The sequence below is a fragment of the Eschrichtius robustus genome, chromosome 15 (assembly GCF_028021215.1).
Source record: "Eschrichtius robustus isolate mEscRob2 chromosome 15, mEscRob2.pri, whole genome shotgun sequence".
Lineage (NCBI taxonomy): Eukaryota > Metazoa > Chordata > Mammalia > Artiodactyla > Eschrichtiidae > Eschrichtius > Eschrichtius robustus.
In genome coordinates this window covers 19,819,896-19,834,899 of record NC_090838.1, presented here as the reverse complement: position 1 = coordinate 19,834,899, position 15,004 = coordinate 19,819,896, and the positions used below count along the sequence as shown (strand labels likewise).

General features: G+C 51.3%; 1 protein-coding gene across 2 annotated transcripts in view; it reads left to right on the top strand.

The window, feature by feature from the left end:
- Nucleotides 1–14,272, top strand: part of DNMT3A (DNA methyltransferase 3 alpha) — a 105,772-nt gene extending 91,500 nt beyond the window's left edge. Inside the window, exons 17-24 of one of the 2 annotated variants that reach the window (XM_068563893.1) lie at nt 292–437; nt 1,251–1,341; nt 1,532–1,680; nt 3,051–3,136; nt 4,934–5,003; nt 5,696–5,814; nt 6,581–6,718; nt 7,289–14,272. In XM_068563893.1, the coding sequence (XP_068419994.1) occupies nt 292–437; nt 1,251–1,341; nt 1,532–1,680; nt 3,051–3,136; nt 4,934–5,003; nt 5,696–5,814; nt 6,581–6,718; nt 7,289–7,301 (812 nt within the window). In that variant the 3' untranslated portion in view covers nt 7,302–14,272. Of the gene's footprint in view, nt 1–291; nt 438–1,250; nt 1,342–1,531; nt 1,681–3,050; nt 3,137–4,933; nt 5,004–5,695; nt 5,815–6,580 lie in introns of both variants that reach the window. The other variant, XM_068563894.1, reaches the window with a different exon arrangement.
- Nucleotides 14,273–15,004: the final 732 nt, after the last annotated feature.

Sequence of the window (15,004 nt, the reverse complement as noted above, 5' to 3'; positions counted from 1 at the left end):
CCCAGAAGTCACCTGTTGTTGTCCCTGGTTCCAGAAACCCCCTGCTGTCCTGTCTTAACTGTTTTCTGAGTAGATCAAATTAGGCGTGAAAGAGCCTCGATGTAACAACCTATCCGATGTCCTTGTTATTGATACTCCAGTTTGATCCAGAAGTCTCCTGCAGCTTTCAGGGCAGGGTAGGGCTTGGGCCTGCCTTTGACCCATGTGTCCGGCTGGCCCAAGGGACCCCCTGCAAAGACTGGGGTGCCAGGGAAGTGACCCAGTGACGGTGCGTTTTGCTGGCTGGCACAGGGCTTCTGGTGCTGAAGGACTTGGGCATTCAGGTGGATCGCTACATCGCTTCCGAGGTGTGCGAGGACTCCATCACAGTGGGCATGGTGCGGCACCAAGGGAAGATCATGTACGTCGGGGACGTCCGCAGCGTCACGCAGAAGCATGTATGTCAGTGCCGCCACGGCCCCGCCCACCTTCTCTACGTCACTTAGCTCCGGGGACAGCGCCAACTCCTCTCATTTTGTCCATTTGCTCTTTTCCTTTCTCCCCCCTCCCCCGTTGATCTCTCTCCCTTCTTCTCTTCCATTTCCCTCCTTGTCTCTAGAGGATCGGGGCAGATTCCAATGGGAGTTGGGGGCCAGGCTTCTTGGGCCTGGCTGGTTTCCGGGCCCTCTTGAGTGGAGCGCTGTGGGTTGCAGTGAGGTTCCCATCCCAGTACTGCTGGCAAAGGTTCGCCAGCCTCCATTTTGGGGAGGGGGGGATCTGGCGGGATCCTGCCTGAGTGGCCCCTTGCTTTTCCAGTTATCCATGTCGACCTCGAACTACAGGCCCTCAGGCATCCTGAAGGGCATATGGAGGGGTTCAGATGGTCCAGACACCTGCCCAAGGTGCGCAGAGCACAGAGTACCTTTCATTCAGCTGCCCAGCCTGGACCGCTGTCCCCCCTGAGTGGCTGCTTTTCCTGCTGGGGGCACACTGGTTTCCCTATTGGCCTCAGAGATTGTCCAGTTCAGCCCTTTCCCTTTATTATTTAGGAAACAGCCCAGAGAGCCTCAGTGACTTGCCCGTGGCTGCACTGTGTGTGCGCGTGTGTGTGTATATGAATGTATGTGTGTATGTAGAGAGCATACAAAGCAGCCGGGTCTCTTCTCTCCCATGCCAAAGTACTTTTTTGCCAAATTCACAGATCATTTCTCTCTCCCTTTCTGCCTCTGTCCCCGGACATCAGGCCCATCACATTACCTTTATCCTCCCAGATCCAGGAGTGGGGCCCGTTCGATCTGGTGATTGGGGGCAGTCCCTGCAATGATCTCTCCATCGTCAACCCTGCCCGCAAGGGACTCTACGGTAGGTGCTGCACTCACCCCTCCGCCTTCTGAGCTGGTGCTTCCGCACGTCAGTTTCCTACTTGGATATTTCTGCCCTGGGACGGCTACTCCCAAACGACCCTGTCCTCCCCTGCCCTCCCCGTGCCCGGGCCACACCACTGTCTCCTGCAGACAGCCCCAGCTGATGGCTTTCTCTTCCGACCTCTCAGAGGGCACTGGCCGGCTCTTCTTTGAGTTCTACCGCCTCCTGCATGATGCGCGGCCCAAGGAGGGAGATGATCGCCCCTTCTTCTGGCTCTTTGAGAATGTGGTGGCCATGGGCGTTAGTGACAAGAGGGACATCTCACGATTTCTCGAGGTATAGCCAGCACCCTTGGTTTGGCCAGCTCACCAATGGCTTCTACCTTGGACTGCTGCTTTATCCCTGTCTCATCTGCATTGTGGAGCTGGGGACTGGTGACTTCCGCTTTGCAAGGGGTCCGTTTGGGAAGCTCTGGGCTTCCCAAGTAGACAGGGAGGAAGCCCACCTCGGACAGAACCCGTGGTCTCACTGTAAGAGGTGGTGTGTGGGTGTGGGCCTCAGCACTTGGAGGACCTGACTGTTGTAAACAGGGTGGAGTGCCAGACTCCTGGGCTTGGGGGTCTGTGTGGTGTTTCCCTGGGGGAACCTTTGAGATACCAGAATCAATTTTCCCAACCAGAATGGCTTGTCCTCGCTCCCTGGCACCGTGACGGATGCTTTATGGCACCTGGGAAGAAAACACAGCTTATCTCAGTTTCTTTCTTCTTTTTTTTTTTTAATTTTTATTTTATTTATTTATGGCTGTGTTGGGTCTTCGATTCTGTGCGAGGGCTTTCTCTAGTTGTGGCAAGCGGGGGCCACTCTTCATCGCGGTGCGCGGGCCTCTCACTATTGCGGCCTCTCTTCTTGCGGAGCACAGGCTCCAGACGCGCAGGCTCAGTAATTGTGGCTCACGGGCCCAGTTGCTCCGCGGCATGTGGGATCTTCCCAGACCAGGGCTCGAACCCGTGTCCCCTGCATTGGCAGGCAGATTCTCAACCACTGGCACCACCAGGGAAGCCCCTTATCTCAGTTTCTGTTTCCCATTATGTGGGTCCCAACTTGGCTGAGCCTGGTTTGGGCTGTGCACAGAGGGTTTCTGCAGCCAGAGTCCTTCTCGGGGCGGGCAGTCTGGGAGCCCGAGCCTGTGCTCCCAAGTCTTGGGGGCAAACACCTCAAGCTGGTGTTCTGACTCTACACCTCAAGCTGGTGTGTTTGGCTCACAATGTGGACGTACTACAGTGAACACACCCACACTCGTTGGAACTTTCTTTCTCAAAGCCTCCGGGTAAGCCGGAGCTGTGTGGTCCAGTGTGGTGGGCATCTGCCATGTGTGGTATTTAAACTGACATTAAAATTCCTCAGTCACACCAGCCTCCTCTCAAGTACTCCGCCATCTGCAGCTGGTGGGCTAGTGGCCACTACGTGGAACAGTGCAGGTAGAACGTTTCCATCATCGCAGTGTGGACTGTGCGGGTCTGGACTGTTCCAGTGGGAGCATGTGGAACGTAGCTGGGTTTAATTCCAGCTTTTCCCGGGGGCTTCAGGCTCTCCCAGTGTGGCCTCTTGAGAGAGAAGTAAGAGCCTTTGAGGCTCTAAACTAGCAAATTTCCTGGCACTCTTACACTTCTCTCTCACTCATCTGTAACCTCTCTCCTGTTTTATAGTCCAACCCTGTGATGATTGATGCCAAAGAAGTGTCAGCTGCACACAGGGCCCGCTACTTCTGGGGGAACCTTCCTGGTATGAACAGGTTGGTGAGAGCTCCGTGCCCAGGTGGCCGCGGGTGGGTGTCTGCAGGCAGGATGACGGCCCGAGGAGGGGGCCAGCCTCCCCTGCTGACCAGCTTGCTGCTCTGCCGTGTTCTTCTTTGTTTCCTTTTCCTTGAGGAAGAAGGGGAATCAGGTGTAGAAAATACTTGCCTGAGAAACCAAGGACTAGTGGTCCCAAATGGGACCTTTAAAAAGCACACTCTTGACACAGAAGAGGACTCATCGTGCTGCTGAGTTATATGGTTGGTTCTCCTACGTTGGTGATGTGTCTAGAGTCAGCTGGTCCCTAGTCCCCTGAGGTAAAGCTGTGGAGGATGTGTTTGGGGATGGGAAAGAGAGTGGTGCCCACAGCTGGGCCACGTCCGGCTCCAGGAGAGAGAATCTCGAAGCGGCAGGCACCTTGCAGCTTAGAGGGCCCTGCTCCACTTATTATCCACACACTTTGTTGGCTTCAAGTCCTTTTCTGGAAGGATGCTCTTCGTTTAGGTTACACAGAGATTTTAATGTCCAGGAATGAAGAAAATTTCATTTCTTCAGCGTAATAATCGTACTATAAAAAGGCCGATGTGGAGAAAGGAATTCTGGTTGAGAGTTAGTGGTTCAAAAGCAGAGGGAGAGCCACCCAATCTAGATATCTATTATGGAAAGAAATATTTTGCAACATGTTTTGAGTGTGGATTTTAAGCCTTCTTGGTATACCTATAAATTGGGAACATCATTTAACCTGGCCTCAGTCATCTAATCTGCCTCTCTGCCAATGCCAATAGCATGAAGTTTTAGGAACTTCCCCAGTCTCATACCCATTTGGCAAAGCTGCCATCTTTTGCGAGGGCTTGTTGCTGGGAGGGAGATGGGTCAGTGGGAAGCTGACCTGAAAACTGTCTCAGTGTCTCCCTAATGTTCCCAGGATGGATGTCTGTGCGTATTGGAAAAATGGATTGGCTTATGTAGTCCAGTATTTTTATGGAGCCAGTAACTCAGTGTACCCTGACAGACCTTGCGGGGGATCGTTCTTACATGCTTCTTCCAACTCTAAAATTCTAGAACTCTGAGCTTCCAGGAGGAGCAGAGGTACCGCGAGGGACCAAGTAGAGTGTGTATGCACATAAACAGGGAGGAGTCTGGAGGCGCAATTTGACCATGGGTCCTGGGGTGATTCCCATGCAGAGATGGTGGACCGCTATGTGAAACCTTTATTAAGTAATCCTAAATGTCAGAAAAGGCCAGCAGCGAAGGTGATATTTAGTGATCTGGTCTGCCTTCTGAGAAGTGACACGTTCCGTGTCACAAAATTTTAGTCTTCTGGGGACTGTGCAGAATTTGTCTAGTTAACTGTACATTTAAGGTGTACAGTTTGATGAATTTCATCCAGTGTACAGACCCATGTAACCATCACCGTAGTCGAAATACAGAACATTCTGTCATGCCAAAGCTTGCTTTGTGATGGGTACTTTTAAGACTCAGTCTGTTTTTAAGTAACAGGTTTAAAAATAATTGGGCTTTTCCCCGTCTGGGCAGGCGTTGTCTGTTTATTTGTAGTTTGAGACCACTTTTGAATTTACCTTTAAGGATTAATGCTTGGTGGACTTGCGTCTGTGAGTGGCTGCAGTGTATGTTGCATGTGTTTTGGGGAGTTTGAAGGGGGTTACAAGGCACGTGGGTGACGGGGTCCTCTTTAATTTCCCCATGTGAGTCAGATGGCTGCTGGGTCAGGGCCCTGGGTGCATCCCTGCCATTGTCCTGGTTTCTGTTGTTACTCTCTCTCTTCTGCCTTCTAGGCCGTTGGCATCCACTGTGAATGATAAGCTGGAGCTGCAGGAGTGTCTGGAGCACGGCAGAATAGCCAAGGTTAGCCCCAGCGTCAAAGCCCTCTGCTGGGGGTGAGGAGAAGGACAGGATGAGCTGGGGCAGCACCAGGGCTGTGTCCTGCCTGCAGAGGATGCAACTGAGGGGGCTGTGCATGCAGTTGGCCAGAGCGGGAGGGTCCGGGAGAAAGCCTGGAGGGCACGGGGAGAGGTCAGGAATCCTTGCTGCCTGCAGCCCTTCCTTGCTGAGCTCGCCCGCTGGCCCTGTGGGAGGCAGACACTAAGACGTCTTTGCCAAGGTCCTTGCGTCTCGTACGGCTTTTGAATGATTGAGCCAGGACCTATTGCACGAGCCTTCAGAGCAGAGCTTCTCCTGTGATGTGGAAGCTCCACTTCTCTCTGGAGAAACCTCCTGGGACTGCTGGCACCCCAGGGGTATCTTTGCGCCCCTGAGTAATTTGGCATCCTTTTGCCTGTAAGTCACTACCCCTGGGAAAAAATAATTCTTAGGAGACTTACGAAGGACAGTGGCTCAAGCCTGTGGCCAGTGGGATTGGACTGAGGATGGCCGGGTGACCTCAGTGTAGGAAGAAGAGCAGGGCAGTGGGGTCTGCGGAGCTGACCCCAGCTCCTGGATGGACCACGCCTTGTCACCTTTGGATACACCAGTCCTTGGCAGGTGCCTGGCAGGAGCAGATGAGCACTCATTTCTCTTTTCCTCTCCTCGTCTTCTAGTTCAGCAAAGTGAGGACCATTACTACTAGGTCGAACTCCATAAAGCAGGGCAAAGACCAGCATTTCCCCGTCTTCATGAATGAGAAAGAGGACATCTTATGGTGCACTGAAATGGAAAGGTACCCACTCATGCTGGTGTCGGGCAGGAGGGCGTGGGAGGGATCTCTGCCTCTGCACCAGGCTCGGATCCCCTGCAGGTACCCAGTGAGCAGTGGTTTTTCCCAAGCATTTCCCAACATGGCAGATTCCTGGGGGAGGACTCCTGTGCGTTGTAAGGCTGGTTTAAAGTAAGGGGCGTCTAGGAATCAACCCCCGATGCCTCGGCTCCCAGCGGTCCTTCTGAACGCCAAGGAAGCGCTGCAGCTGCAGGAGCTTCCCTGCTTCACACTTGCTGATGTTATGTGCTTTGCAAACCCGGACAGTGTGGGACCAGGTGGGCCTTACAGCCTCAGCACCCTGCTTTGGTACAGATTGGACTTGGGCTAGATTCCTCATTCTTGGGGTACCTGCCATTTAGCCAGACAGAAAGACCATTTACACAAACAACCAGAGCAAGCAGGAACTCCTGACATCAGGCAAGAGTTTGGCCCCCTTGCAGAGTCTTCCGTTCTCTGTGGGGGAAGATACCAGGGATGTATTTTTATTACGTACAGAGTTGAGATACCCACTGTGGGTCTCAGTTTCAGGTGGAGCGTGTCCTGGAGGTGTTTCTCACAAATACTGACTCTGTTTCTACTGTGTGGGAAATCTCTCTGCAGTGATCATCTTAGCATACCTTCAGACCCACAGAGAGTAGCCGGGCGCCTGAGTCTCGAACGGGTTATTAAGGACACAGAATTGCCCAGGCTGGCGCTGACTCCTGCCCTCTCTGCCTTCTCTCCCCAGGGTGTTTGGCTTCCCTGTCCACTATACCGACGTCTCCAACATGAGCCGCTTGGCGAGGCAGAGACTGCTGGGCCGGTCGTGGAGCGTGCCCGTCATCCGCCACCTCTTCGCTCCGCTGAAGGAATATTTTGCTTGTGTGTAAGGGACGTGAGGGCAAACCGAGGTAGTGACACAAGGTTAAACAAACAAACAAAAAACACAAAACACAACAAAATACCAAGAACGTGAGGATGGAGAGAAGTATCAGCACCCAGAAGAGGAAAAGGAATTTAAAACAAAAAAAAACCCCACAGAGGCAGAAATACCGGAAGGCTTTGCCTTGTAAAAAGGGTTGGACATCATCTCCTGATTTTTCAATGTTAATCTTCAGTCCTATTTAAAAACAAAACCAAGCTCCCTCCCCACCCTCCCACCCCCTTTTTTTCGGTCAAACCTTTTGTTTTCTACTCTTTTCAGAGGGGTTTTCTGTTTGTTTGGGTTTTTGTTTCTTGCTGTGACTGAAACAAGAGGGTTTATTGCAGCAAAAAAAAAAAATCAGTAACAAAAAATAGTAACATACCTTGCAGAGGAAAGATGGGAGAGAAGGAAAGAAGGAAATTCTATAGAAATCTATATATTGGGGTTTTTTTGGTTTTTTTTTTGTTTTTTTTTTTTGTTTGTTTTTGTTTTTTTTTTACTATATATCTTTTTTTTTGTTGTTGTCTCTAGCCTGATCAGATAGGAGCACAAGCAGAGGACAGAAAATAGACACTCAGGCGGCAGAGTTCCCTCCCAGCCACTGAGCTGTCTTGCCAGCACCATTCCTGGTCATGCAAAACACAACCCAACTAGCAGCAGAGAGACGAGAACACCACACAAGACCCTTTTATACAGTATTCAGGTGCCTACCACACAGGAAACCTTGAAGAAAATCAGTTTCTAGAAGCCGCTGTTACCTCTTGTTTACAGTTTATATATATATGATAGATATGAGATATATATATAAAAGGTACTGTTAACTACTGTACAACCCGACTTCATAATGGTGCTTTACAACAGCGAGATGAGTAAAAACATCAGCTTCCACGTTGCCTTATGTGCAAAGGGTTTTAACCAAGGATGGAGAAAGGGAGACAGCTTGGAGGTGAACCGTTACCGTGGTGGGGTTTTTTTATTTCCCCTTGGTGTTTAACAAGGTGAAGGAGGAGAATTTGGGAACAGCATTCTCCCGTTTCTCCCTGCCAAAAAAGGGGGTGAAATTCAGTGGTCGGGACCGTGGAAAGCTGAGAGTGGGATCCATCCAGGCTCATGAGATAACCTTTTGATTTTTTTCAAAAAGGAGACTCCCTCGGCAAGATGGCAGGATGAGGGGTCTTCATTCCCAATTTCTCACATTAGCCGATTCGAGGGCTCCTTGCGGTGGGGTCAGAAAAAATCCAGAGTGCGGGCAAGTGACAGTTCAGACCCCACCTGGAGCAAATAAAAAAACATACAAAACGTACTGGTGCTTTCCTGTCTAAGTCGCTTTTTGTGTGTTCTTTTATGAGGCCCCCACCATCCACCCTCTGTGCACAAGGCGGCTTCCGGCCCCTGGAATGTGATGTTTTTGGTCATCTCCAAAGGCTGCAGTTTTATACTGGGAGGCTGATGACACCTTTTGTTATAATTATTCTTATGGTTCTGGTTATAATTATGTTTGTTTTCAGATTTTCTTTAAGAAAACAAAAACCCAACCCCCCCTCCCTTTAGGTTTCAAACCAAGGTGCGGGGAGCAGGGTGCTTCTAAGTTAGTGGTGGCCCTGGTGCCCTGGCTCCCCACCCCTCGGGCCAGGTGGGCCACCGGGCGCTGCGACAGCTGGGCGTCGGCCAGGGGGTCCCCGAGGCCGGCCTTCCGGGCGCGTCCCTCTTCTCTTCTGCTTCCCTCCTCTCGAGTCACGTGTGTCAGGGCTGGAGGGAGGACCAGGCATCTCTCTCCTCGCGTGTGTGATTGGAGTGGTGTGTATTTCTTTTCTAGTACTTGGTCTGATGATAGCTGTGCTCTTACCTCGAGTCAGCAGCACCTGGAGCCCCAAGTGCCCGACACTTGGTTCCGCTTCCCGGCGAGGCAGGCAGCCTGGTGTTGGCTGTAGGCAGGGACGGCATGTGTGGCTCCAGGGTGAGGGCCCAATGGGCAGATGCCTGCCTGGGTAGATGGGGTGTAGATAATGTGGCATATAGAGATATATATTTTATAATGGGAGGGGGGAATGGCACCTCCTGGGACTGGCAGGGCTGGGAGGTGTGCTGTCAAGCACATGGTCCCACGTTCGCATCCCTAGAAAGATAGGGCCTACGGTGATAGGCGCTATATAAATACATAGATAGGGTCATGTATAAGAAATATTATGTAGTGGGGAGCGGGGGAAGGAGGCTCAGAATGCTGAGTCTCGGGCCCCACTGCAGACAGGCCCCACACCAGTCAGTCAATCCCACACGCACACACAGGAACATGTTTCTATACCGATGCATAACGAACGCGCGTGCACGCACACGCACACACACAGACGCACGCACGCATGCACGCACACACACACACACACACACACACACACACAAAACCAGGGAGCTCCCAGCGCTCTTCTCCCCAGGATTCAGGACTTTGCAGAGTCGGCCCTGCAGCTCTTTACCTCTGTTGCCCTGATTGCAGGTAGATTGTCAATCCCAGAAGTTGCTAGGTGCTGAAGGCAGGAAAAGGAGGAGGTTTTCTTTTAGCAGGTGCTCTCCTCTAGCAGGTAGCGTTCTATCTCTTTTGCCCCTGGTGATGTCAAAAGACTCTTCTGTTAGCAACCTGTGACACTGACCTGCAACCCTAGGCACCAGTCCAGTCAGCCCTCAGCTCCCCCTACCTATTCTGCCCCGACCAAAACGAAACTGACATCCAGGGCTGTCTTGGCCAGGGGGCTTCCATTGGGAAAAAATGGGACAGTGAACCTCATCTTTTGAATAAAGCAAATTAGTAATTGGTGACAAAACTAAACCAGGCTTTGAATCCCGTGCTCATTGCTCAGGAGTAAGCTCACAGCTGGTGGCCGCAGTCTCCCACTCCTTTTAGCGGAGCTTAGTCCCGCACCCCAGGCTACTCATTTCCTTGTCAGATTGGTTTTTAAGGTGATACCCAGTTGCTTCCTGCCAGCTCTGTGCCGTGATGCCAGGTGGTGATGGTGGGCTCCCACGGGGCTGGAGCAGCTGTGGGGGAACCCCTCGGCCCTTCCCCCGTTGGAGTCTGTACCGAACTGTGGTGCTCACCCCACCCCCTCCAGCCAGGCTCCATCTTCCCGGCCCAGAGCCCACCAGCACTGCTCCGGAGGGCTGGGGGAGGAGGGCTGCCGCAGGCAGTCCAAGGTGCTCCCTCCCCTGGCGGCCAACGCTAAGGTCTTCCCAGCCCCAGTGTCAGGGCAGAGTCTCTTCCTCTGCAGACAGACTTCCTGGCTCTCCGAGGCCTTTTGTCCACTGCTTGTGCAGGAGTTTGCTTTTCCCAGTGGCCCAAGCTCCAGCCAGGGGCTTGGTGTGGGGAAGAAACTTGGTAGCCAAGGATGTGGCGAGCCTGAGGGGTCAGCGTGGGCTGGCCAGCTTGCTTGCTGTGGCTGATGACCTGTTCCGCACAGTCTGGCAACCTGACTAGGCCCCAGAAGGGGCCGGATGCACCCTCGCAGGGATGAGAGTTAACGATCACCAGCTTTTCTTCCAGCCACACCCGTGGGCTTGGTCCCACAGTAGAACTTGGTAGGGTGCAGGGGACCTTGGGATGTGCCAACTTGGCCACACCAGGGTGCTGTCCACAGTTGACTCCCGACTCTGGGGGTGCTCCTGGGGACAGGGATCAGGTCACCTTCTAAAGGGGAGCTGTGCTTGGACAGGCTGAGGTGAGGTCGCGCGGGGTTGCAGGTGGGGGATTGTGGCACTTGCCGTGCGTGAGGCTCAGGGTAGAGGCAGTGCAGCGGGAGAAACCAAGAAGGCCTAGGGAAGATTCTGGAATATGTTCCCAGTGGGGTGTTCTTTTTGGAGAGCAGGCCGATTTACAAATTCCTGGAAATGAGGGTTTCTAGGGACTGAGGATGATGCCCCCCTACTTGCTGCAGGTGCCAGAGGGACCTGTGCCTCTTGCCGGGGTGGGTAGCTGGGGCTCGGCGGGGCGCAGGGCCCTGGGTCGCCTGCCCGAGGAGGAAGCTCGTCTCCAGCCAGCGCCGCTGAGCCCCGTGGGCCTCAAGCTGGCTGGTGCTGCCTGCCTTTCCCGGGAGCCGACCGAGGAGCACAGGACCCGTGGGGTCTTGCAGTCAGTGATGGCAACCCAGGTGTGCCACTGTCTGTTTTTCTTTCTAGACCCCAGAACCTTCCTGCTATTGAACATTCTAGAAAGCAAACTTCCCAAAAGAGCACGCAGGACCACTTTGCTTTTGAGACGGGCCTGGGAGTGGTCGGCTGGCGAAGATGCCTGTGGGTTTTGGTGAGTCGCTAGAGTGCAGACTGTGACAGGCAGACCCAGCAGGTAGAAAGGCTGGTGGTGGACATTGAACCGGTCTAATGAGGGCCGGCTCCCCTTACTTCACGCGTAGCTGGCAATTCTGGGGAAGCCTGAATTGATGGGACGGGAATTAGATGGGAATAGCCCACCGTCTCCAGCACAGGAAGGTCTGTAACAGGAGCAAGGGAAGGACTGTTTCAGCAGAGCCATCTGGGGAATGTTCTTAGTCTTCATCTCTCTGATGACATCAGTATATACATAAAGTGGATCTTGGAGGTGGTTTTGAATTCCTGTCGCTGTTCTGCTTGGGGCAGAGAGGCTGTGGCACTGGTATTTTTCACAGGTGTCGTTTTCAGGAAACTTGCAGGGTTAGGGTCGTGGGTCCTGCCTTGCACTGTGATCTGATGAGGGCTGGTCGTTGCCTGTGGTCAGGGTAGCAGCAGAGCCAAGATGCTGGTGAGAACTGGGTTTCTAGCCAGGCCCCGTTTTGATCCCAGGAGATGAGGAATCTGAATTTGTCATCGGGCGTGGTCTAGTCTGGACCCTCCCGGCGCTTGTGATTAGAGATGACACTGGAGTTGTCCTGCCCTCTTTTCCTCCACCTCTGGAGGGATGGCGTGGAGCTGGAATGGCTCTCCCGGCCATTCCTTGCTGAGGCAGGGATTAACCACAAGTGTTTGGAGGATCTAAGAGGAAAGAGAATCGATTTATATCAAGGATGGACTCCACTGTTCTAGCAGAAGCTCTCGAATCTTTACATTTTGGTAAAGGAAGGCTGGGGTCTTTAGGAAGCGAGGTAGCCCCTCTTGCACCGGTGTGTTCCAGAGACCCGGCTGAGTGGGCCTTTGGTTGTTTATCGCTGATCCTCAGCAGTGGAGTCTGGGGAGAGGGAGAAACAAGCAGGTCAGAAGCAGTGAGGACAAGGATGGAAGGTCCTTTGCTAGTCGTGACTGGCTGAATTGCCCGAACGGAGGCCCGCAGATTCCTGTAACTCCAGTAACTGGAAAACTCCCCCCAGGGGCATGGGAGGGCGGCTTTCTCAACCTCCAGTCTCACGGCCTCCAGCCCTGGGCCTGAGGACATGAGCAGGGATCCGAAAGCATCACCTGAGTCCCATTTCACTTCACAGACTGATTTGGTTGCACAGCCCTAGAATCCAACCAACCACAAAAATGCCGAAATTCCTTAGAATACGCAGAGGGAGGAGGTGACTCAACAAGGTGCTAAAACATTTTATTAAAAATATATATTGTTAAATTAAGTCTGCTGTCTGGACAATGACTGTTTGTTTTGTTTTCTTGTAGTGGAGTTTAAAAGAGACTATTATTTTACTCTGATATATTATTATTAAAAAGGCATTTTAACTTTGTACTTGAAAACTAAATGAGCGATTTCATGTGTTTTAGCTGAGGCATTGAAGTAGCGGGTGCTTACTTATTTGTGGGAAATCATGTATTCATACTGAAGAATAAACTCCGTAGCTGATTTGGTAATAACTTTTACTGTTACAGACGATTTCGCTTTGACCCCGGCGGGAGAGCACTTTTACTGCACATTCCACGCAGCTAAATGCAGGACTTAACTCCCCAGACCCTTCCCTTCCCAGCCCTCTTTCCTTTCTCTTCAGTTCCTCTTCTGACTCTTTGTTGTTGTTGTTTTTTTTTCTCCCTGGTTCCAGCATCCTTTCACCACTGTATTTTTTTTAGGGTTGCTTCTCTATTTATTGACAATAATAATGTACATTTCACAGTCTGGTTCTGGGACATCGGGGAGGGGCAAGTGTGAAAGGGCCCTGCACGGGTCCCCACCCCCATGCCCTGGTGTTCTGTTGTATCTCTGTGTAAGTGATGCTCGTGACATAGCTGTTATGAAATAATTATAAAGAGGTCAGTGCGTACAGCAGATGTAGAAAGTCTGTCAGTTCCGCCTTCATCACTTTTTTTTTTTTTTTTTTTTTTTTTTTTTTGTGCCCAGAAGAATATAATAAAGCTCCTTTCTAATGTACTTGTGCTGGAGAACACTTGAATAAATGGACTGTTTTTGTGCAAAAAAGAAAAACGGAAAAAGCACCGTAATAATGTCCTTTTGTCTTGCGTCTCCTTTCCCCTGACATGACTGTTGGCAACCTTCTTCAGAGGGGTTAAGTGCCCAAACCGGGAGGTCCTAGCATTGGGTCTAGACAGTGCAGTTCCTCCCTTTAAAAACATCACCTGCATGAACATTCAATAGGGACTGTAAACTGGGTGCAAAAAAGGGTGGTTTGGTTGACTGGAAGCTCAAAGATAAGTTAGAGTGAGGCAAGGTTGCAGGAAGAGCAGATTCTGTCCAAGGCTGAGCTATAGAAATTTTCAGACTAGAGCCGGGAGAGGAGTGGGCCTTGTGCCTGTGTCAGACAAGCTGGAGGGCTTTGGTTATGGGCACCGTTGCTCTCTGTGTGGGGTTTCTCCAAAACACAAGGGCATCCAGAGGAGAGCAGCCGGGTGGTGGACAGTCTAGACTGTGCAAGGGACCCTGGGAGACACAGGTGTTTGGCCCCAAAAAAGGGAGAATTTAGAGAAGGGTGCAGACAATGACAGGGAGAGCCCAAGGGGCTGGGATGATTCTGGGCAGTTCCACGTGGCAGGCGGAAGTGGGGCCAGTTGGCTGAAGTCGGTCTATTTCAGCTCAGCATAAGAAGATCCTTTTTCACTACTGGCCAGCAGTACAAGGGCCGCCCTGAGTACAGTGAAGCCCTGGTCAGTTAAGAGGCGCTGGACAGCCACTGGGGCTCCTGCTGACTTTCCTTGAGACCCCAAGTCTGGGTTCTTCTGGCTGACCCACCCCTCCTCAGCACTATCTTGCAAGTGGACGGTGCCTTGCGGTTGGAAGAGCCCGTTCACACATGATGTCCCCTTTGTCCTCGTGACTCTTTGCCTGGCAGTTACTAGTTCCCTGTTGTCCCATCTAAGAGACTGATCTGAACACATAGAAGAACTGGGCTTTTCCCATCACATCTCCTCTCTAAGACCCCTGGCATTCCATGCTGCATTTCCATTTCCTAAGTGCCAAGCAGATCCCGCCAATGATTTCTTCTCTTCAGGGAGGGTTATTCAAGGTTTCTTTCCTACAGCAGATTTCGGGGGAGGTTTAGGACTGCACCACTTTGCTGGCAGCTTTGAAAGAAATTATAAGGGGGAAATTTGAGAAAAAGGGGAAAATAACAGGCTTTTTTTTCATGGGCACTTTTTATTTTCTTTACAAAATTGTAAATGTATATTTAACTGTTATCCTACTTTTTTCTCAATATTTTTCAATGTTGATGTAGAATTCTTTTTTAAAAAATGGCTGCATGGCATTTTCTTGTTGGATGTTTGTTTCTATATATATGCATTTTATTTTAGCTATAAATAGAGCTGCAATAAATATCTTTATGTGTTGGCTTTTCCCCCCTATATTTTGTATTTTTTTCTTTAAGATAACATTACCAGAAATGAGACTTACTGGGGCAAAGTAGATGAACATTTTGGTTGGCTCCTGACATATTTGCCTGATTTCCTCCCAAAGGTCAGCCAACAGTGTATCTTCAGCTCTGAGACTCTCAGTTCAGAAAGAAACAAATGTAGTCTTTAGCTTGACCAATTCAGAAATGTGTTAATCTCAGTGGGAAAGTAAAGACTCAAGACACTTTGTGTGTGTGAGAAGCTAAAAATCTGTAGCGAGAAGCCAGAGGTGGAAGCAACACTATTTGGTCACTAAGTTTTGAAAATTAGCTCACCTGGAGTGCCGGCCTGGAGGCAGCATGGTGGAGGGTGGAATTCGGACTGAATCCCTGAGACTCTAGCTCCAGGCCTAAGGAGAAATGGGAGGGTGTCTTTGGTGCCCTCTGGCTCTGAAAGCCAAGGCTGAGCACCCCAGTGTCATCAGAGCTGAGGGTGGGAGGTCTGGCTAGAGCTTATGGGAGGGAG